This window comes from Eriocheir sinensis, chromosome 28 (assembly GCF_024679095.1).
Source record: "Eriocheir sinensis breed Jianghai 21 chromosome 28, ASM2467909v1, whole genome shotgun sequence".
NCBI classification, from domain to species: Eukaryota; Metazoa; Arthropoda; class Malacostraca; order Decapoda; family Varunidae; genus Eriocheir; species Eriocheir sinensis.
Window position 1 is genome coordinate 13,542,393 of NC_066536.1, and position 22,316 is coordinate 13,564,708.

A 22,316-nucleotide genomic window follows, 5' to 3' on the forward strand; every position below is an offset into this window, starting at 1 on the left:
AAGACTGATAAATTGTCAGTCTGTATCACAGGTGGGAAGTGTACCAGAGTCAGCGGCGAACGGGGTGGAGAGGGCGGTAAGGAAATATAATATGAAGAAACAAGAGGAACATTTTTTTTTTCCTCTTTTTGCAAGCCTATGCGTCTGCAGGCTGTCTTAAGAGGCTCTGGTCACCCTGTTGGGGCACGTGGTGATTTTTTTACATCTATTCCTTTATATTTTTTGGCCTTGTCGGAAGATACAGAAGACACGCTTCATACAATACTGAGTCACTTAAGAACACACTGTTGAAAAGTGGAAACTAGAGGGAAATAAGTAAACAAAGGAGATTGAGGAAGATGAAGGCAATACTAGAGCAGCTACCCACTCAAGACGACCATGCTGAACATAAAAAGAACATCATGTAGACGCCTCCGTGGTCTAGTGGTCAGTGCGCCTGGTTACTACTCCGCGGGCCCGGGTTCGAATCCCGGCCCGGGCAGTCGGCGTGCAGCTCACCCTTTCGGGCTGGTCGATAAATGGGTACCGGGGAAACCTGGGGAAGGAAAACTGTGGTAATCCGGATGTCACACTGGCTCTGTGTCCCGGGGTAGGGTAATGGGCTCCCTCCCACCACAGGCTCAAGGGCCAATGTCACGAAGTTGAGCAACGGAGATGAGCACCGAGGTCACGCGCTGCCACAGCGTACAACTGTACCTTTTTACTTAAATTAAACCTCTAATAAAAGAGTACAAAGAAGCAAAAAGACCGTGTAACGACAAAAACTGAGCCATATATAGATATAAGGAAACGTTTGTGGGCTACCCTGTTCCAACTAACATAAAAATCTGGCCTTCTCCTCCGAGGTGGTGAGGGTGGATTATGATCTAAGCAGTTACATGAATGCAACGTACCTACCTGTAAGATGTTAACTGATGAAACTAACTCTTACTAAATAAAACCACAGAAATAGAACAGAAGACAAGAGGAGATGCCGTTGCAAAGACTGAAGCTCCACATCTGTCCTGTGTAAACAAACCCGAGGCCACGGAGGGAGCGCACAGGTGTCGAGGTGTGGGCGGCAGGCAGGAAAGCTCTTTGGTCCCCGGCACACGATAAACCCTGCCCTGGGAATGCGTGAGGGCTTGCTGTGTAACCCTAAGTGACCGGGAGAAGCACAGGAACGAGGGTCAGGCTGCGGGAAGCTGTGATAGGAGGCTGTGTAGATGCTGTGCCGCTCAACCCTCAAGCTGATCTCTCAAGCATCTAGAGTGACGCAAGCTTTAGGGGGGACGTAAGCTTAACCCTCAAGCCTCTGAAGTGACGCAAGCCTTAGGAGGGAGGTAAGCTTAACCCTCAAGCCTCTGAAGTGACGCAAGCTTCAGGAGGGAAATAAGCTTAACCCTCAAGCCTCTGAAGTGACGCAAGCTTCAGGAGGGAAGTAAGCTTAACCCTCAAGCCTCTGAAGTGACGCAAGCTTCAGGAGGGAAGTAAGCTTAACCCTCAAGCCTCTGAAGTGACGCAAGCTTCAGGAGGGAAGTAAGCTTAACCCTCAAGCCTCTGAAGTGATGCAAGCTTTAGGGGGGACGTAAGCTTAACCCTCAAGCCTCTGAAGTGACGCAAGCTTCAGGAGGGAAGTAAGCTTAACCCTCAAGCCTCTGAAGTAATACAAGCTTTAGGGGGGACATAAGCTTAACCCTCAAGCCTCTGAAGTGATGCAAGCTTTAGGGGGGACGTAAGCTTAACCCTCAAGCCTCTGAAGTGATGCAAGCTTTAGGAGGGACGTAAGCTTAACCCACAAGTCTCTGAAGTGACGCAAGCCTTAGGAGGGACTCAAGCTTAACCCTCAAGCCTGTGAACTGACTCAAGCTGATCTCTCAAGCCTCTAGAGTGATGCAAGCTTAATCTTCAACCCTCTGGAATGATACAAGCCTTAGGAGGGATTCAAGCTTTACCCTCAGTCCTATAAACTGATTCAAGCTTGACCCTCAACCCCCTGGAGTGACACAAGCCTTAGGAGGGATGTAAGCTTAACCCTCAACCCTCTGGAATGATACAAGCCTTAGGAGGGATTCAAGCTTAACCCTCAGCCCTATAAAGTGACTCAAGCTTTACCCTCGGTCCTATTAATTAGGTGACTCAAGCTTAACCCTCAAACCTTTAAACTGACTCAAGCTGAATCCTCAAGCCTCTGAAGTGACTCAAGCTGATCACTCAAGCTTTCGGAGTGACTGCTGGAAGTCCTCATGGCACTGAGGCATTACCTTACTTACTGATGTGATGAGGTGTGTTGTCTCCCGCTGAAGTAACTGAAGTTTTGGTAATACTGAAGATTAGGACCAGTATTCAAGGATGTGGAGTCGGAGTCACCTACTTTTGGCCAGAATGAGAGTCGGTAAAAATATCTCAGACTACGACTCCCTTATGATACGTTTGATGTTGTGTGGCTAGGTCTGGTGTGGTGTGGCTGGGTTTGATTTGCCTAACACTGTACTGTAGGAGAGGGGAAGGGGGGTCGGGGTGGAGTTGAAGTCTAGAGTCGCAACCTTAAAATTTCCTGGAGTCTGAGTCCGAGTTGAATTTTTTTATAACCGACTCCTCACTCCTGCTAGTATTGCAAAGGCCGTTTTTAATCTTACTGAAATCTAGAGATCTCTTTATTCTTATGGTTTTGAATCCCAGCAATAGGTTCCACAAATGAATAATGTCAGAAATTATTTTTTTGAAACTTTTTCCTAAATATCAATCGCACCAAACTGTCCTTGCAATACTGGTCCTAATCTTCAGCAACTCATGATTTAATTGAGTCCCAAATGTTGTGTTTATCGTACCATACTGTATATGTCATATAGTTTTGTTTGTTTTTATCTTGATTGAGTTAACACTGACCAGACACTTTGGATTTAAGGCCAGATCTTTGTGTGTCACTAGTTTGCTAAGGTGTTAAGCCAGAGAGAATGTTGGGTACCCTATGTAGCTAGATCTAAGAAAAGCTTTTGATAAGGTGCCATACAAAAGACCGTTAGGAAATTAACCCGTCCGCTGCGATTGGCACGGATTTCGCCTTCACTGGTAGCCTGGTAACATATGCTCCCAGGTCTTCCTTTGCCTTTGTGGTGAATAGTGGAGTGTTTGCCATGTGGTATGCTGGATTTCCCCTCCCAAGGCGCATGACTTTACATTTTTCTTCATTGAATTGTAGCAGCCACTTTTTGTTCCATTCCTGTAACTTGGTGATGTCTTCTTGTAGGAAAGCCACAGTCAAGGGGTTAAATCGTTCATGCTCTCTCAAAGAACTCTTTCACAATCCCCATTGACTTCCTTTTTGGTAGTGTTTGCTGGGCTATTTAGCTCCGTGTTGGTCACTCATTCTGTGTGCTAAAAGCTGGCAGTTTTAGGCGTATGCAGGTTTTGCTGAAAGTATTTATTTTTGACATATATATCGCTTATTGTGCTATTGGTCAAGTATTTCCTGCATTAATAAGGTTTCACTGTTACAGGTGTTGCAAAATGGGTCTTCCATCTCTTGTTGGAAATATTTGTTACAAAGGTGAGTACCACCAAAGACACTCATTAACATAAGTGTTCTTTGCTTTTAAAAGTTGGGTATATCAAATGTAATTATAAATTGACCTAGTAATGTGCTCCCCTTTTACAGTAGTTATTTTGATACATTATTATGAAAAATCAAGTGGTGTGGGTCTTAATTTTCATAAGACTTATTTTGTTAGCAGGGAATGTTCTGAAAGTAGGCAACGAAAGGTGCAATATTTTCTAATTGTATTCCACATTATCCAGACCATTAAGTCCTCTGTTTAAATACTTGTCTTTTGTTTCCTGTCCTCAGATACATCCTGAGAATGGTCCCAGCTAGACTTTGGAATGAAGAGATCCCTCGAGCAAGGGGGTGGGGAGCCTCCTCGGCAGCGGGTGGCTCAGGAACAGTCTGGGAGAGGCACAGCCATGAGAGGTGACTCTTCACTACAAAGGAGTGAGGAGAGCCAGGAGAACACTTCATCAGGGTGCACAAGTCATGCTTCATCTTTTTCTTTGGAGACTTATTCAGATAGCTCTTGCTCATCTGATGCTAGTAAAACTGATGTAGATGTGCCATTGGGATTGAATGTTGCCTCTCAGCCTCCATCTTCTGCAGCTGCACCTGTAACCTGCACTGAGTCAGTTTCTCCAAAGGCAGCTAGCCACTCAAGAGAAGGTACAAATAAACTGACTGCAGCAGCTACGGCCACTCAAGATGCATGTGATGTGACAGAAACAGCTGCAGTACATACCAGAGGTCAACAAGAGGCCAGTGACTCTGCAGCTCAAAAAACAGTCACCACAAGTCCTTCAGGTTCAAGAAAAACTTCTGAAGCTATTTATGCAGCACCACCACGAGTGTCTACTGTAACTTCCACATCACAAGAGTCTGGATTAACTTCAGCACAGCTAACCTCTGATCATGCTACAAGCCAGTCAGATGTGTCAGCAGCAGCTACTACTGATACAAATGCCAATGAATATATATCAGCCACCTTAGAGACATCTCCATCTACAGAAACTTTCACTCAGTCTACAACTTCCCCAGTATTGGCAACAGCACTCACCCCATCATCATCATCATCATGCACAGAATCTGCTGCTTCATCTGTATCTTCATCAGCTACTTCAGTCACAATTACTACAGCACCAGCAGTGTCAGCAACAATACAGTCAGTCTCCACTGATTTTACCAAAACAACCACAAGCTCAGGTAAAGGAGACATGAGGCTGGTGTGTCCCACCACAACAACTGTTGAGCGTCTGCACTCATCAGATGCAGTGACCCAGCCCCAGGTATCATCACTGACTACTTCTTTAGAGCAGAGTGAAGAAAGTACAGAAAATGGTTCCAGCCAAGATGCAGTGTCAAATACTGAATCCATAGCTCTTTCATCCATACTGTTGCCAGCATCCTCCTCTGTTCCCTCACCAGCATGCTCATCCAGCATTGCTGGTGGAGATGCTACAGACAGTGTCTCAGACCTGTCCACCTCTGCTGCAGTAACATGTCCACCCTTGGCCAGCCTGTCATGTACTGGGCCTCCGCTGTCAGGCTCCACACAGGCCTCGTCCTGCAGTGGCTCCAGGCCTTCTTCAGTCATTCTCTCTGCTGCCTCAACTTCAACATCCCGAGCCTCCCCCTCCCCTGCTGTTCCTTCCTCTTCTCTGCGGCCTCGTGCTCTCTCCTCAGATTCCTCCTCAGACTCTTCCACAGACTCTTTGGGAGTGGTACCAGCAGGGGAAGGCTCTACCCATGAACCCCAATTTACCAGCTCAGTAGGTCTCTCCACAACCTCTGGCTCAGTGTTCCCCTCATTACTGATAGAGTCTGGTGTCCTCAGCCTCCAGGCAGAAGCTCCATCCCCCTCGAGCCTACTCACCGCCGCAATGGACTCCCTCCCACTCGATGAACTGGTGGAAATGCCTCATGAGGCCCCTGAATCTTCACACTTGTCATTGTCCTCACCTGGTTTACAGCTTCCAAATGCTTCAGAAACTGGTGAAGAGGTTGGCTATTCTGACCTGAACATCTCCCAGCAGGACGAAGGAGAAGGGTCTGAAAATACAGCAGAGGAATCAGCAGAACCCCTGCTGACCTCGGCACCGCTCACGACTGAAGATGAAGCAGCCTTGGATTTATGTTTTCTCAGCAGAGATGAAGAACGCAAGGCAAAAGAGAAAAAGATACTCCGCTCTGGAAAGGGTAAGAAATGTTAAGTTTTTTATTAACCCCCTTTGACCGCAAAAGTTTTTCTCAGGAGATTCCCCTGAACGCAAAAGTCAGCGGAAAATGAACTGAGAAAATGTCATAAAAGGTGTTTTATAGAAAATTTTCTGGCACACCCTGCTGTGAAATCCGTTTCTTTCTAGGTTGTCGCATTTGTCTGAAATTCCAAGATTCCCCCAAAATTCAACTTTTTACTGGTGCAACGTACAGAAAAAATATTGAAGAAAAGTTGCTCACTTTGTCACAGTAGAGTCTGTAAAATATAGTTTATAATCTTTGACCCAGAAATTTACTGCTCACAGAGAGTCAAAGGTGCAGTGAAATTTGAAAAATAATTTTTGTAAATTTTTGTATTTTTTTTCATTTTGGAATGAATCTCATTGTATAAAAGTTGTAGAAAATCATCCGTATAACTCAACTGTGAAATCAGATTATGATTTGGACAGACCGTTTAGCTGGAATTCCATGATTCCCCCCAAAATTCAACTTCCGCTTCCCACTCCTCTGAACACTCCTGTGAACAAGATATTGGTTCATCTAGAACATCATGTATATCAGTGGAGGTGTCAAGACTACGCTGAGCATGCACACAATGAGCAGAAACTAAAGGAAGACCGCCGAAACAGGACGGCTGAGGGAACATAATCACTCTGCAGATGCCATGATGCGTAGGCAGGAACCGTAGGCTATTTTTAGCACGGAGTGATGGTAAGGGACAAAAGAGGTGCCAGTTAGTCACTTAGCATCGACAGAGACATAGCTACGAGCGCCCATCAAATTCCAGATAGCTTCTCGCTCTCCGGCGCTGGCGTCATGCTCGTTGCCCACGTCTGATAGAACTAAATGACTCCAGTGGCATCAACGTCATTATAGGGTTAAGTGCATAAGATACATGATATTTCCAACAGACTTGAGGTAGTACTAATGTGGAAAAAATCATTCTTTATTTAGCATATTTACTGGCATATTAGATGATCTTTGAACCTAAAATAAGCTAAAGCCTCTCTTTTATGGGACTTTCCATCACATGTAGGTTAGATACTGCTGATAATATGTGATCATGGGACTGAATAGACTGATTGCCATTTTGTGTGTTGCTGCAGTGCCCCCCGCTGGGTCTCCTGTGGCCAAGGGTCAGCTCCGTCGGGCCGGCCCCTACGTACTGGGTCCTCGGCTTGGCACCTCACCTGTCCGCTCCATCGTCCAGTGTTTGGCCCGCCAGGAAAACACAGGTGAGTCAGCTCCAGCTATTACAGTGAACATTCAGGAAACATTTTTGTTCTCAGGAAAGTGTATGTATGTATATGCTAATAATTGGGTTGCCATTTTCAGAGAATTTCTACACCCTCAAGATTCTAACGGTGCGAGAGATGGGTGAAGAGAACCAGGATGACCGGCAGGGCAAGATGCTGCTGCACACGGAACACTCCCTGCTGTCCCTGCTGTCTGGGCAGCACGGGGTGATACAGCACCATGGGCTCTTCCAGGTGAGACACACAAACACACACACACACATAATAATAATTTGAGGGGGGTATGTATGGTACTGTAACATCGTAACATGAATTGCCTAATCATTTTTCCATACGCTTCAGTTCAGTCTTTCCCTTCCATACTGTTATTCATATATCTTTTTATATCTCTGATGCCCTGTCCCTTCACAGGAGCGTCCCCCAAAAGAGTGACGAAGACTCCAATTTTTCATGTTCCAGCACTTCCTCTCCACACATTCATTTCCTCGCTCAACAGTTACTTCATATATCTTCTCTTCCTACTGGTAGATCTTTCACTGTCATGATATCTGCCCCAATTCCTCGACATCCCTGTGAGTCTCAGTTCCTTGCCCGTCGCAGGACTACGCCTATGGAGTGCGGGAGCAGGGCAGCACCAGCAGCAGTATCAGTCGTGGTGGCGGCTTGGTGTCGACAGGCAACCTAGTGCGCCGTGTGTGTCTGGTGCTGGATTGTGTCACGCCGCAGGACTATTGCCCCCACACGGCTGACCTCATAAACCTGCAGCACTATGTGATCACCAAGAAGAAGCTTGCTGAGAGACACGCCCTCACCATCTTCTACAACATTGTCTCTGTGGTGCACAGTCTTCATGAGGTGGGTGCTGAATGGCTGAGCAATTAGAGCAAGATAAATATGAATCAGTTTTTATTTCCCTCTAGTGTATCATGAGGGGTCTGTTGAGTGATGGCTGTACTGTTTCATTGGGGCAGCAAAATGTGGTGCATCGGGACCTGAAGCTTGGCAATCTGGTGCTGCACAGAGTCACCAGGGAGATCATCATCACTAACTTCTGTCTCGGCCAACACCTCCCCTCGGAAAAGGACCGCCTCAGGGACCAGCGTGGCTCCCCAGCCTACATCTCACCAGATGTGCTCAGTGGAAAGCCCTACCTGGGTAACACACCTGCTTCTTCTGCTGTTGGTCACACATTGATATTTATCACTTAATTTAGTGAACTTACCTTTTTGCTATTTGGTATTGAGTTTTTATGCATGTTCTGATGTGTCCCAGGGAAGCCATCAGACATGTGGGCCCTAGGAGTAGTGCTCTTCACCATGCTGTACTGTCGCTTCCCCTTCTATGATGTCCAGCCCCAGGAACTCTTCCGAAAGATAAAGGCTGCCCAGTACACCCTCCCCAAGTAAGTGGCAGAGCATCTCCAATGAAATACTAAACAACAGATGACATTAATAGCTCCTAGATAAGCAGATTATTGGAAATTCTAAAGGTGGGGTGTATGAGTGGATCGAGGGGTGGCTTGTCAAGGTGCTGTCTCTTGTAAGGCTGGAAACACGGAAGGAGAGGTGTGAGGGAGGAAAGTAGTGTGATCCTTGGAATGAATGATTAAAGAAAGGATAGTCAGTATGAAAGGAATAAGCTGACAACAAAATCTAGAGTAAAGTTCATACTGTTAATGTAAGAGTAAGGTCCCCAGTAAAATGGGAAGACAGAGTGGTAGAATACAGGACAGAAAGAAGGGGCAGGAGAATGAGGAGAGTGAAGTATGCAAGGACTGAGTGGATGGAGAGGAGTAAATGGAAACACACTTCCTTGCCCACTCCCCAAAGGAGTTTCAAGGGACTGGCATCAGAGTAGATGTATAAATGTGTTGATACAATTAGTGAAAAAGAAGTCCCTTCACACTCAGTTCATAGGTAACAAAATTTCTTTCTATTGCATCAGAGGGGAGAAGATGGTGAGTGAGGCCACCAAGGAGGTCATCAGAGGCCTGTTGGTCCTGGACCCCAACCAGCGCTTCACCTGCAAGCAAGTGCTCACCAGACTCACAGCCATTGTCTCTGGGCCCATAATGGACAACCTGCAGGTGAGTCTGGGGTAGAGCTGTAAAATTCCCGGGAATTTTGAACTGGGAAACTTTCCATGGGAATTTTGGGTATTTTTGGGGACTGAGAAATGAAAAATATTTACAAGTTTGCTTATGGCACTTTTTTTTTTTTTTTTTTATGTTATTGCTGCCTCTTTAGACTTCAATTATAGGGATCTGTTAGTGAATGTCCCTGAGCCCAGTGGTGGCGCAGGCAGGATTGTTTAAGTGACACCTATTGAGGTACATGCCACCCTCCGGTTAACCTAACCTAGTATTTTTCATATTTTGGCTGTGAATACTCAGTTGATATGCCTACAGCCCTATGCAAAGTATTTTAAAATTTTCACAAATGCAATGGCATACTTGAATTTTTTTTTGTTATTCAAGTCGAACTTCGTGTAAAATCAGATTTTTCAACACTTTTTCCTCTTATTACTCCTAACTCCTTTACCTTATCTACAATATCTAAGCATAGGTCCTTAGCTGCTAGTGAAAGCAATATACCATGGTTATTTAATCTAATTGTATCGCATTTTAGATTTTCTGCGATTAAATAAGCATCAAAATTTATCAAACAGAGATATGATCAATTTAAAAATAGAAATGTCTGTTACTGCCCCACCTTGGGGGGTTAGGATTTTACCTCTGTCCCTTTAAACCCGCGCCAGCCATTTAAAATGGCCGGGAATTATTTCTAGATATTATACGAACACTTTGAGAACAGTTTTGTAAAATGCTATACGTATTTTGATCCCTGGGACCCCCACCAGGTGTTGCGTACCTCCTTAATCCATGCTTTAAGTGTCTGGATATTATGTTTGAAATTTCATTAAACTTAACCTAACATATAGGAAATCTAATTTTTGTTGCTTAAAACTTTTTAATTAATAGGTATATTAACGAAAATTGGTTTGTTTATTCATACAAATACACATGTGTGAAAAGTTTGAAAATTCCTGAAATTTCCCAAAATTCCCTGGCCCTGAAAATTCCCGAAAACTCCTTGGAAAGTTTCCATTTTTCCAGAAACTTTCCCACCCTTTTCAAGCCTAATAGGGGGCATGAAATCCTACATTTTCCAGTGGTGTCACATTATCAGAAAATTTAGCTTATTTAGAGAACATTACCTTAACAGCACTAATTCTTAGGAGCTGCCTTTTGTAGGGAAACTGACCTCTTGCCAACTTGTGCACCCATGTGTGTGTGGGGCCTGTATACATGTATTCTTTCATTTGGGCAGGAAATAAGTTTTAATGATGAGTTTAATCTATTTTCATAATGAAGGTGGTAATTTACTTTGCTGGAACTGTGCATGATAAGATTATAATGGCAGTAACTGAATTAACAATGACATGAAAAGATTACAATGGCAGTAACTGAATTAACGATGAACACCATCAAACAGTTGCTGCAGGTTGTCCCAGAAATGGAGGAGTTTGGTGAGGAGCCGAGGGAGAGGGAGGCGAGGAAGGCCCTGCCCAGCAAGAGGAGCAAGCTGATGGTGTGTGACGGGGTGGAGCAGTGCTTCAAGAACACCAGCACTTTGCCAACCAGACAGAAGTCGTCAGTGGAGCCTGAGAGTGACAACCCTGCAAAGTACAACATTGATCACCTGTTGATGCAGCTGGCAAAGCAGGTTTGTAAACACATTGACTAACTGTCTCGGACATTTTTTTCCAGTTTATTTGGAATGTTAGAAGAAATGCATTTTTTATTCTTTCAGTTCTTTTCTGTGGTTTACATTATAAGATGAATCCATTTACTCTTGTCATTTACATGTGAGGAGTTTTATACATGAAGGTTGTATGATACATAGACAGTAATTTTTTTTTTTTTTTTTTTTTTTTTTTTTTTGTGTGTGTGTGTAGGTTTTTTATTTGGATATTTTGGACATTGATATAAATTCACGGTAAGGAAACTCATGTTGGTGGACTTAAATGTTCATGCTTTGACTTTAACCAAGTACCTGCTGCTTCATCTTGTTCTGCACATAATCAGAAGAGGACTGAAGAGAGCAGCCACATGGTCGGCAGCAAGACGTCCAGTGGCAGCAGCGGCAGCAGTTCAGGCAGCAGCAGCAGCGGGGGTTGTAGCAGTGGTGGCAGCAGTGGCAGCAGCAGCAGCAGGTCAAGTGGGGTGATTCCGTGCCTCGTTGGAGACACCCGGCCCCTCACGGCAGCAGAACTCTCCTCCTTCAGACACATCCTCCCACATGCCCCCAGTGAGTGTTTTTTGTGTGTGCCGTTGTATTTAGGTTCCTCTCGAAATTTCTGTTTTTTTTTTTGTGAATTATGCTCTGTGGCTTTTTTCTGAAGCTTGAGTTTACTGTATTGTTAGGGCACAGCATGCATGTTCGATGATGATGGTGGCGTCAAGTCTCAAGTCTGTAGTTAACCCGGTAGCAGTGACGGGCCAAATTTGTGGCTTTACCGTGTACCAGCGACGGGCCAAATTTTTGCCATGATATAAGCCCCCAAAAATAGATGATGCATAAACTGATCATAAATGTGTTGATATATATTATGAAATGGTTTGTGTGAGTGATGATTTTTTTCTCATTTTTCTCTCTTAGAGGGGCCTTTAAGAAACATGATCCCCACAGCTACTGGGTTAAAGATGTAATCACTTCTAAATTACTGCATTTGATGACTTATAAGACATGACCCAGTTGTATACCCCTCCAGTGAAAGTTTTTGTTGATATAGTCATGTGTGTCCCTGCACAGTACAAAGCTCAAAGAAACATGAGTAATGATCTTTAGGAAGGTATTCTTTTACAGTGTTATGTTATGGGGTCTATAATTTTGTGCTCTGATGTTTATAGGACTTGGAGAGGGCGTCAACCATAATTCACGACCATCTGCCCAACCACCACCACCGCCACCACCCCCTTCATCCTCAGCATCACAGGCCCCTCCCGCCCCACCACTGCCGCCACCACCGCCACCCCCACCACCACCCAATGTCGCTGTGGTGGTCACCCGAAGCAGCAGTGACAGGTTCAGTTCCCTATTCCCTCCGCAGCCGACTCCCATCACCCGTGCCTTCTCTATCAACATCCTGCGGTCCTCACCTTCAAGCTCTCGTTCACAGTCACCCCAGAACATTACATCCTCTTTGTCACCCCACATGTTATCCTCCCACCTTCCATCCTCCATGCCTCCCCACCTTTCCTCTTCCTCCCCCAGGCTTCGTCCTCCATCGCATTCACTGTCCTCAAGTCCCCTCTTATCCACCTATGGAGTGTTTCCCAATCCAGTCCAACCTCCAAGCTCCCTTGCAAGAGACCAGCCGCCCTCCCTGAGCAGGCCGAGGGCTCGCTGGAGTTCAGGTGTTCACAGCCGCATCGTTCATAACATCAGCAGCCTCCAGCACCGTCCAGGCTCACCGCCCAGCACCCAGGAGCCGCGGCCACCCCCCTCACTGTCGGAGAGTGGAGACACCATTCACCATCCCGAGGAACACCCAAGCAACTCAATTCCTAGTTCTTCGTCCTCTTCCTCCGGCCTGCCCTCACAACTCCCACGAGGGTCGTTCCGCCTTGTGGTGAGGGCCAGGAGGAATCGAAGTGGGTCACTGGCGTCCCCGCGGCCGTACCACCCAGCGCAGCACTACAGGTAAGCTCAGGAGAGTGATGAGCAAAGGTAAGTTTAGGTTAAATCAATGACTAGATCTTGCTCCACTGTTTCTTGTTTTGTTATATTTTCAACAAAAGTGATAAACAAGAAAAAAATACCTCTATAAATGTTCTTGCAAAAAATATAGAGGAAGATGTCAAAAGATATTATCAAAGTATATTTCAGAGGTGTCTTGATGCTCCCATCTTGGAAGAGTTTTAAAGGAAATATGGTATAAGGAAACTGTTCCAGATGAAAGAATGAAAAAACTTGTCACCTCCAAAATTAGGAGGTAGGACACCATAGGGATGAACTTCAATAGAAAGTCCTGTAGTGCTGCGTGGCTACAGGGAGGGGTGGAGGCATGCAATGGACATAAAAACAGCAATAAAAATAGCAAGGGAGGCAGCATTACAGTGAGCTTTGAGTGGCTGAGCTGTCATCAAAAGCAGGGCCCAGTCAGGAAACCTCAAGAAAGTGTTAGGAATTTCCATAATAGTATAAATAATTTTGTTTGTAAGGGAAGGGGAGAGAATTTGGCTTTGTAGAACATGATGAATTTTTCTGGCGCTACGTGTGACACATATAGAAAGTGACGTGAGGTGACACAGGTGAGGTCCTTAATAACCTTCCAACACCTCACCCCTCTCCATATATACCTCACTGGGAGTAGCTCATGTCCTGTGTGGCAGATTGGCTACCTATTCCTTATTCCCTACAAAGCATTTTATCGATAATTATTAAGGATGTAAATGCACATAATTGGCAGCTGTATAATTTGAGGGACCACACTTTATCGTAAAGTCTGTTTGCATTAGATTATACCTGAGCACAGAGGAGTTAGGGGAAGTGATACGAGGCACAAGTCAAGAATAAGAGACAATAAAGGTAGTTCACTCAGCCAATGAAGTCCTCAATCCGTGACGTCAAGAGCAGCGCAACAAACAGTCCCCGCGGCGCTTTCTCCTTTCCCTGCAATTGATAGTTTTCTGTTTATCTTTTCAGTATTTTTTTCCATTATTGCTTGAGATAATGAAGTGAGGCATATTAGTCTTGTATAATAAAGAGGCTTCCTATATCATCTACTCCCTTCCGATGGATTGATAGCTTGAGATAATGAGGTAAAGCATATTAGTTTTGTATAAAGAAGACTTTCCATATCACTGGTTTTATCAACGTCCCCACATCTCGTTCCCAGCCTTGACAGAACCAGCCTTTACCATCCACTGTTTGGCCATCCTTATTGCTCTCTGAAAACTGGGACAGCTTAGATTTCCCCTTCCTTGCATCATGCCCAGGACTATTGCACCCATCTACTCCACAAATGACCCTACATGTATTGGGAAGGAGTTCTACATAATAAGTCCCACAGTTTGTCCCTCATGCAGTCTTACTTTAAGGACCCCACATGACGCTAGGGTTCCATGTGGGTCGGGAGCAACGTTGCCAGGTTGTCGTACTCAGCTGCTTATATTTCCCGACTTCCTACCCCAAAACTGTCTTCTGGGCCCCAATAACGAAACTCATTTATAGTTATCGTTAAAAGAGTTGGATCCCGATGTCTCTTGCCAATAGTTAGGCGTCAGAAACCAGTAAATACTATGCTCTAAGTACGATGACCTGGCAAGTGTGGTCAGGAGCAGTAGATGTCACGTGATGCATTGTGGGTAAAACAAATGCACGGTGAACTCGCCTTATTGTCTCTTATACTTAGGCACAAGCGATGTTCGTGACTCCGTGGTGCATCAGCGGTTGTGAGTTACACTAGTAGGCGGTAGATTTAGTTATCTCTCAACTGGTAATTATGAAGGTTAGGTATGTGTTATATTTTACCCTGATGTGATTATTCATGTTTTGGTGCCCTGTTTCCTGTAGCTTATTCACTAATCTTGGGAAGGTTTCGGTAAGTTGGAGAAAGAGGGGAAAGGAAGCAAGGGTGTATTCAGATGTTTCCTTTGCCCTCCTTAGACTTTCACCTCAACTCAAAACTCTTCCCTGATACAACACTCTCCTCCTCTTGATGTGTTACTCCATTACCTCATAAGTGGTCGCTTTTCTCGTATCGTTTGTCCCACTACCCTGCCTATTATAGTGTTAACCTGTCCACTACAATTGGCATGGATTTGGCTTTCACTGGTAGCCTGGCAACATATACTTCCAGGTCTTTCTCTGCCTCTGTGGTGGATAGTGGAGTGTTTCTCATGTGGTATTGGTATGCTGGATGTCCCCTCCCAAGGTGCATGATTTTACATTTTTCTTCATTGAATTGTAGCAGCCACTTTTTGTTCCATTCCTGTAGGTTGGTGATGTCTTCTTGTAATCCACAGTCAAGGGGTTAAGAAGTGCATAAAGAGGAATGGAGATGAAAAATGCTGGGTGTGACCTGGAGAGATTGGAAACAAGCAACATGAATTAGGGGATGGACCAAGGTTGAAGGTATTCTAAAGACAATTATAAATGAGAAATGGACTTGGGCAGGTCATATCTTACATAGATCTGATATCACAGTAATAGAGTGGCAACCCAGGAATTCTAGATGTCAGGGCAGATGAAGAACTAGACGGAGTGATTTAACTGGAGCATTTGCCAGAGTAAGATGGAAGACTTTACCATCAGATGAGAGATGGAGAATGTTGGGGAAGTCTTTTGTTCTGAGGTGGACTGGTAATGACTGATGCTGATGATGTATATAACCTATTACTGTTTGTAGTGTATCTATATAACTGGTAATTTAGTCTTTTCGATCTGGCTACATGTTTCACAAATTTTTCGACTCAAGGACATGAAGAAAGTCTTGATTATTTAACAACTCCTTGCAGTCAAATCCACAGTATTTACAAATTAATAAAAACCTGCCAGTGTGTGTCATCACTGAGGGAGCAGGTTTTGGTGTCGAGACGGATAGGGATTTTTAATGATATTCTGATATTAATGGTTCTTGTAGGATTAATTACCTTTGATAATGTTTCTTAATTTTTTTAGAATGTTTGTATTGTTTGAGTGGTTGAGTAGTACATGACTGATAGTATTTAAGAGTGCCTGTAGGAGTGAGGTGAGGTTTTGAAGGTGCTGCAGCTCTTGGGAGTGTGTGTGTTGTAAGTGAGTAAAGGTTTAAGTGATGATGTTCAAGGATGCAAGGAAGAGCCGGGTAACATTAATTTTTGCAGCTCCAATATGTTCAAGAAGAGAACTTAAAGTGATGATAGTAATTATAAATGTTTTAATATTTAGACATAAAATTTGTTACAAGAAAACTTATAATTTATAAACTGTTTGATATTATTATTCTCAAACTTAAGTTACTGATGCAAAGTTTGGGTCTTTTCACCTTTTGGTTACCTGTATATATATTTTTTTCTGTTACTCTCTCAATTAAGAATACATGTCTCCGTAGTCCACTGAATATCATGAGAGATGCCAAAAAGGGATGTCGCTTCTGGGATAGACAAGGCCAAGGGTGTGGGGACTGAGCCTCCCCTCAAATACTTAAGCCCAGAACACTCACCAGAAGGGTCACATTCCCTGTTTTTACCCCCGGCCCGTCACTGTGGACAGCAGACTCACCCATGATGGTGACGTCCCTGTTCCCGGACATGCCTTGGCATGAAAGAATATTAAGATGTTTTAGATTATTGCTGCACAAGTGAATGTGTGCAATAGGTATGGCAGACTTAAGGTGTTCTTGTTGATAATTATATATATGAAATATGTTAATTTTTTATTAAAACTTACAAGATGCTTGATAAGATCCTGACTAACTCCCCTTATTGAGCGTAATATTTGCTATCAGGAGTTTGAATGAAAATAGTTTGCCTTAGTAAGTACACACTCACAGAGGTATATATATTTATATTAGAAATTTTGTTTTTTATACATATATTCTGAAGTTAGGATGTGTGAAGTGCCTTGTTCCTAAAGCCGTGTTCTCTTCTGAGAGCAGCAGATATAAAAGTGAATATGAACCTTGCCATCGTGATCTTGGACGTGCAGGTCACAGGAGTGGCCATCACTTTGCCGTGGGTGTTGTGTGTCACTTACCCTTTCAGTCACTGTTCTGTGTGAAAATGCCAGGAATCGCTGCTCAAAAAGATGAGATAAACTAATTCTAGGATTGGCTTAAGAGCCTATATTTTGCTCAGCTTCAGATAGCTTGAATTTGCATATCAGTCTGGTATAAAACCTGCTAAGTATTATATTAATTTGAAATTAGAGTTTCTGCCAATCTTAAGAGGTCAAGAATATGAAGAGGAACCTGAACTTTGGCTTGGCTATTTTTATATACATAGAAGTTAAACTTACCATTCTAAAAAGCCTTGCCTGAACTAGTGGTGGCACTCAAGTTCTGTAATCGGGTGTTGTTTACAAACTGAAGAGAACAGAAACTTTCATTATCCTGTTTTTATGTCTCAGTATGGGATAAAAAATAACTTTCAGAGAAGGAGAAATAATGTTCCTTAGGTAGGTAGTCAGGTAAAATGAGGAAAACTAAATGACTTGAAGTAATCATCACAAAAGTTGTCTGACTTTAGCAGCCACCTCCCCGGCTGGGGCTGCAGCTTTGTCCAGGGAGTGTGACATACTCTGGCATTCACCCCCAGCTGTGTGGGTGAATTGTGGGCATTGAAGGTGACAAAAAATAATGCCAGGAACTGTTTTCATAGAATTTATTAACTTAACTGTACAATACATTCACATAGACTCCGTTAAACACTAATAATGGAGTGACTGACTTCATGATTCTGCCGGCAGAAAGTTGTGGAAATCCTTGAGCAACGTTTAGTGGACAAAAACAGACATGTGAAGGGGCATTTACATAATTTTGTAGTTGTCATAAAAAAAATGCCACAAAATGTTCTAATAAAAAACAACTAAAATCAGCAGATTCACATACACATAATATTTTCTCAGAGATTTATCCAAGTTGATTACAAGATAATTTAGAACAGTATGTGTAGATGCGTGCAACTAATGATATTATAAGAAACAAATTTATAATAAATGGTTGAGTTGAAAGGGTGAACATTGCAGTGCCATTGTTTTGCTGTTCAAATCACTCTGGCAGGCACTCAGCAGCCCCTCAGACCCTCCAGCCATCCCTGGCGGTGTGGGCGGCGGCACCACAACGCTCACCACCACTCACTGATGGGAAGTTCGTTGCCGACTTTTGTCAAAGAACAATGAATAACCAACAACAATAAAAAATGGAGAGAACAGGAGAGGAAGTGTATGAAGCATAGGTAGGCCTAGGTATCTTACGTTCACAGAACTCACAATGTCAATAACAACAATGATGTACAATAACAACAGGTGAAAATATGATAACAATAACAGATGTGTTAAGCTCAACTCACAGGCACATCACTCTGTGAGTAACATGAAGTGTTATTTCTCTATCGTTTAACAGATACTAATATTAAGTGTTGCTGTCAGAAAGTTTCCCAACACACACACACACACACACACACACACACACACACACACACACACACACATATCAGTCATTGTCCTGAGAAATTAGGGGAAAAAAGTTTACCACAATCATGCATACGTACACACATATAAAAATATAAAACAAAACTTAACAGGTCTAAGAAAGGGACTTATGTTTGCTATGACACGGTCTTAACCCTGGCTATTGCTGCCACCACGAGCTACCGGGCGACGCTATGTACAAAGAGGTGGGGAGTAAGGTGGAGACAGGCCTGAGTGGCTTGGTGTGTGAGGGGCGGGATGAGGCCACGAGTCCCTTACTATTAACAGTTAAGTGAAACAAGAGCAAGAGGACCGGCTCTGGCACACGAGCGACTGAACCCCCTGCAAGGCCTGTCTCACTTACATCTCCGCCGTGGATGACTCAGAGGTCAGCTGCCAGCCTCCTGGGTCTGAGAAATTAGCTCTCAGATGGAGGTGGTAGGGATGAGGTGCTGGAATGGAGGGTGGAGGAGAGCTGAGTTCAGTTCCAGACTGGACGCCAGCCGTCAGGGTCCCCGTGCCATTCCCGGTCCAGGGGCTCGATTCGTGGTGAAGGCTGTATTACAACAAGTTCCTCCGTTCCTGCTGTTACCAAGTTGTCGACAGGGTCACTAGTGTTGGCAGGTGGGCTGGACTCCTTGCTGTTCCCTTCACCAGAATCATCTTCTGCCAAGACGAGGACACCCGCCAATTCACGTCCCTGCAACTCCGGGTGGTCTGGCAGTGGTAGGCGGTCACCGTCCACACTAACTGGAATGAACCTCTCAGATTCTCCATCATTAGCTTTCACACGGCCAGCGAAGCGTCCTTGGCGAAAGTCCCCAAGGCTGGTGAGAATTTCAGCCACCTCAGCGGGCGTCCCGTCCCCCAGGAGGCGGCGCACCTTCACCTCCACGTCCTTCTTGCCTGAGGCATTTACCTTACTGACAGACTGACGGCTCTCTGAGGTGTACAAAGACTCCAAGGCTTCTCGCGCACCCCGGTCCAGGTCGTCTGCTTGGAGGGCGTCGTCCAGATCAAGCACCTGGATTTCAGCATTGTCGAGAACACCGGAGCCAAGGAGGTGTTCGCGCACATCGAGGGGCAGGTCGTGGGGCAGATCATGCAGGATGGCAGGCGCTGCACCGTCCAGATTCAGAGAATGAAGGTCATCTAAGTTGTCGCCTGGACCGTACTCAATGAAGAACACTTCCACAGGCTCGTCTGGTATGTCATAGAGCGAGGGGTCGATTATGGGCAGAGGTGGTGCTGGTATTGGGTCCCCATCTTCAATCACGATCTCAATGATAGGATCATCGTAGCCGAGCTCTGCCCCGTAAGTCAGAGACTTAGGGCCAGACCCCACAGCACCTCCAGACCCCAAGGCACCTCCAGACCCTAAGGCACCTCCAGACCCCAAGGCACCTCCAGACTCCAAGGAACCTCCTTTAACCTCTAGGCTATCACCAACACTTCGTTTCTTTCCACTAAGCTCAAGGTCGCCTATCCCTGGAGGCAAGACTTGTACCGGAGCTGGAGGGAGGACATCATCGTCGAAAAATTCTCCTGAATCATCAACGGCCTGCAGGCCGCCACCTGAGGGGAGGTCATAGAGGGGACGGACTGGTCCAGAGGGTACGGCAGGGCTACCGTGCACTGGCTGTGAGGGCTCAAAGCCATCCAGATAAGAAGAAGATGAGGACCCATGGGCAGCCATGGGTGGCGGGAAGGACGGAGGAGCTCGGTAATTATTGGAGGTGTCAGGAACCGTGGGTCCAAGGGGGAGGGGGGGGCCGGAAGGTACCAGGTCGATGGCCTGAGATGGCACCAGCGGCACTGTCGGGACATTGTGCAGGTCCCCTGGCGGCAGGTATGTGTCCACAGGTGGGCCGTACAGACCGTGGTCGTCTTCAAAGGAGTCTCCGTGAATGTGGATGGGTGGCAGCGGTGGCAGCTGCCCACTGTAATCTCCACCACCGTGATGAACAGCCGGGGCAGAGTAGCTGCTGCCGCCCCCGCCGCTGACCACGTCGGTGTGCTTCACGGGCCCAAAGCCGTGAGGGATTCCCTTCCCGTGACCTCCATGGCCACCTCCCCCAATGTGGCCTCCACCGCCACCTCCCTTGATGTGGCCTCCGCCAATGTGGCCTCCTCCTATGTGGCCTCCACCACCACCTCCCTTGATGTGGCCTCCACCAATGTGGCCTCCTCCTATGTGGCCTCCACCACCACCTCCCTTTATGTGGCCTCCACCAATGTGGCCTCCTCCAATGTGGCCTCCACCACCACCTCCCTTGATGTGGCCTCCACCAAAGTGGCCTCCACCACCACCTCCTCCAATGTGGCCTCCACCACCACCTCCCTTGATATGGCCTCCTCCAATGTGGCCTCCTCCAATGTGGCCTCCCTGTAGACCTCTGCCACTTTCATGAATTGGTGGAGGGCCGTAGGAGGTGGACGGAGGAGGGGGAATGTATGATGCTTTTGGAGGGGGACCATAGGATGTCAATGGAGGAGGAGGGGGAGGACCATAGCCCTTGGAAGGGGGAGCATAGGAGGCTTCAGGAGGAGGGATGAAAGTAGCCTTTGGAGGAGGACCATAACCCTTAGAAGGAGGAGGAGGAGGAGGTCCATAACCCTTGGAGAGAGGAGGAGGACCATAGCCCTTGGAAGGAGGAGGAGGAGGAATGTAGGAACCCTTCGGAGGACCATAGGAGGTTGCTATCGGAGGAGGGGGACCATAGGAAGTCTTGATTGGCGGGGGCCCGTAGGAGCCGATCGGGGGGCCGTAGGATGGGAGGTGCCGCACGTGTCTCGGGTAGGGCACGGGAACCACGATGGGCTCAGAGTCATATTCGCCCGAGTCGCCCCAGCCGAAGAAGTCGTCGAACCAAGACCCGATGCTCCTGCGTTGCCGAAGTTGAGGATCCTCATTCTCGATCGCCGTCGCCACCGCCGCCAACGCCACTATCTGAAAGGGATGAGGCGAAGATGAGTAAAGGAAGTGGACGCAGCGGCTATACAACGGAAACTTTATCTTACTCAATAAAAGACACGTAGATAACAAGCCAAAGTAGCACCAGTCTCTCTCTCTCTCTCTCTCTCTCTCTCTCTCTCTCTCTCTCTCTCTCTCTCTCTCTCTCTCTCTCTCTCATATAATTGAATTCCCACATTAGTTGAATCCTTGTAATTAAAGAAAAATGAAGAAGAAAGTGTGTGTGTGTGTGGGGGGGGGTGGGGGGGGTTACAGTCTCCATGAGGTGCATCGACAGTGTGTGTGTGTGTGTGTGTGTGTGTGTAGTTGGTCGTTTGGTTGGCGGCGTTCAGGGCCCAACCACTTGTGTTATTGTGTCTTCATCTAGTAAACCACCATTGTTGTTATACTCTTCATCTTACTAATCAGGAAACCATTCTCTATGCCTGCACCCTGTAGTCTATTACCGCAGTCAAATAAGCAAGTCCTAAGTCGTGGATGAGTTGATTTTTATTAGTTTTATCCACAGACCTCTTAGACAAATATGTTTCCCTCTAACGAACAGATCTATATCAGTGTCGGCTACAGGTTTAGGTTGTTTTCATCAGCAATTCATCAACTGTTTTGCCGCGTCACTTCTATAAACAAAGTCACAAGTTGTAGCGTATAAAAAAAAGCGTGGAAGTCTGGTTTAAAAGTATAATAGCAAATTAAATCTTTGTCAGTACCGTTCAACCTCAAAAGCTATCACCTGCTAATTTACAGCAAGTCGTCGTGCTGTGATTTTTTATTTATTTATTCAGAGGAAAAGGAAAAAAAAATGAATAAGCGAGAGAAAAACAGGAAGATAGGAAGATAGACTTATATAGAGAGGAAGAAAAACAAGAAAGAGAAGATGAACAACGGAAAGAAAAAAAGGAAGGAGAGATATGCAAAACAGACAGATAGAGAAAAAAAAACGAAAGATAAAGAGAAACCACGAAAGACAGAAAAAGAGAGAGAGAGGAAGACAGAAGCGAAGACATAAAAATAAAGATAAGAAGAAGAAAAAACCCCCCAACAAAATTAAACCCATCAGACGCACAGTCTCTATAACTCTAATCAAATCTTCATCACTAGGTATTCTTTCAACCACAAAAGCCATCACGTGCTAAGTTACCGTGTCGCTTTCATCAACAACAAACCTA

The 22,316-nt window shown here is 45.4% G+C and overlaps 2 protein-coding genes across 4 annotated transcripts in view; one reads left to right on the top strand and one right to left on the bottom strand.

Annotated features, from left to right (window-relative positions):
• The first annotated feature begins 1,010 nt into the window (after positions 1–1,010).
• LOC127004578 (uncharacterized) lies at positions 1,011–18,209 on the top strand. Of its 3 annotated transcripts, none has more exons than XM_050872461.1 (12): positions 1,011–1,051; positions 3,480–3,529; positions 3,827–5,722; positions 6,850–6,978; positions 7,079–7,233; positions 7,600–7,854; positions 7,971–8,154; positions 8,272–8,401; positions 8,944–9,085; positions 10,494–10,724; positions 11,087–11,309; positions 11,912–18,209. In XM_050872461.1, exons 3-12 carry the CDS (start codon positions 3,862–3,864, stop codon positions 12,706–12,708), a joined length of 4,107 nt encoding a protein of 1,368 aa, XP_050728418.1. In that variant the 5' UTR covers positions 1,011–1,051; positions 3,480–3,529; positions 3,827–3,861; the 3' UTR covers positions 12,709–18,209. The 3 variants fall into 3 exon arrangements, with proteins under 3 accessions (XP_050728418.1, XP_050728416.1, XP_050728417.1); XM_050872459.1 differs by having other exon boundaries at positions 1,017–2,264; XM_050872460.1 differs by having other exon boundaries at positions 1,017–1,322.
• LOC127004579 (collagen alpha-2(I) chain-like) overlaps positions 17,354–22,316 on the bottom strand; it is a 29,837-nt gene continuing 24,874 nt past the window's right edge. The window contains exon 2 of the mRNA XM_050872462.1: positions 17,354–21,126. Within this exon, the coding sequence (XP_050728419.1) occupies positions 18,658–21,126 (2,469 nt within the window). The 3' untranslated portion in view covers positions 17,354–18,657. The remainder of the gene's footprint in view (positions 21,127–22,316) is intronic.

Coding starts and splice junctions, on each gene's coding strand:
- LOC127004578 (XM_050872461.1), top strand. CDS start 3,862: ATGAAGAGATCCCTCGAGCAAGGGGGTGGGGAGCCTCCTCGGCAGCGG. Junction 7,855..7,970: donor TGGTGCACAGTCTTCATGAG/GTGGGTGCTGAA, acceptor TCATTGGGGCAG/CAAAATGTGGTGCATCGGGA. Junction 8,402..8,943: donor GCCCAGTACACCCTCCCCAA/GTAAGTGGCAGA, acceptor CTATTGCATCAG/AGGGGAGAAGATGGTGAGTG.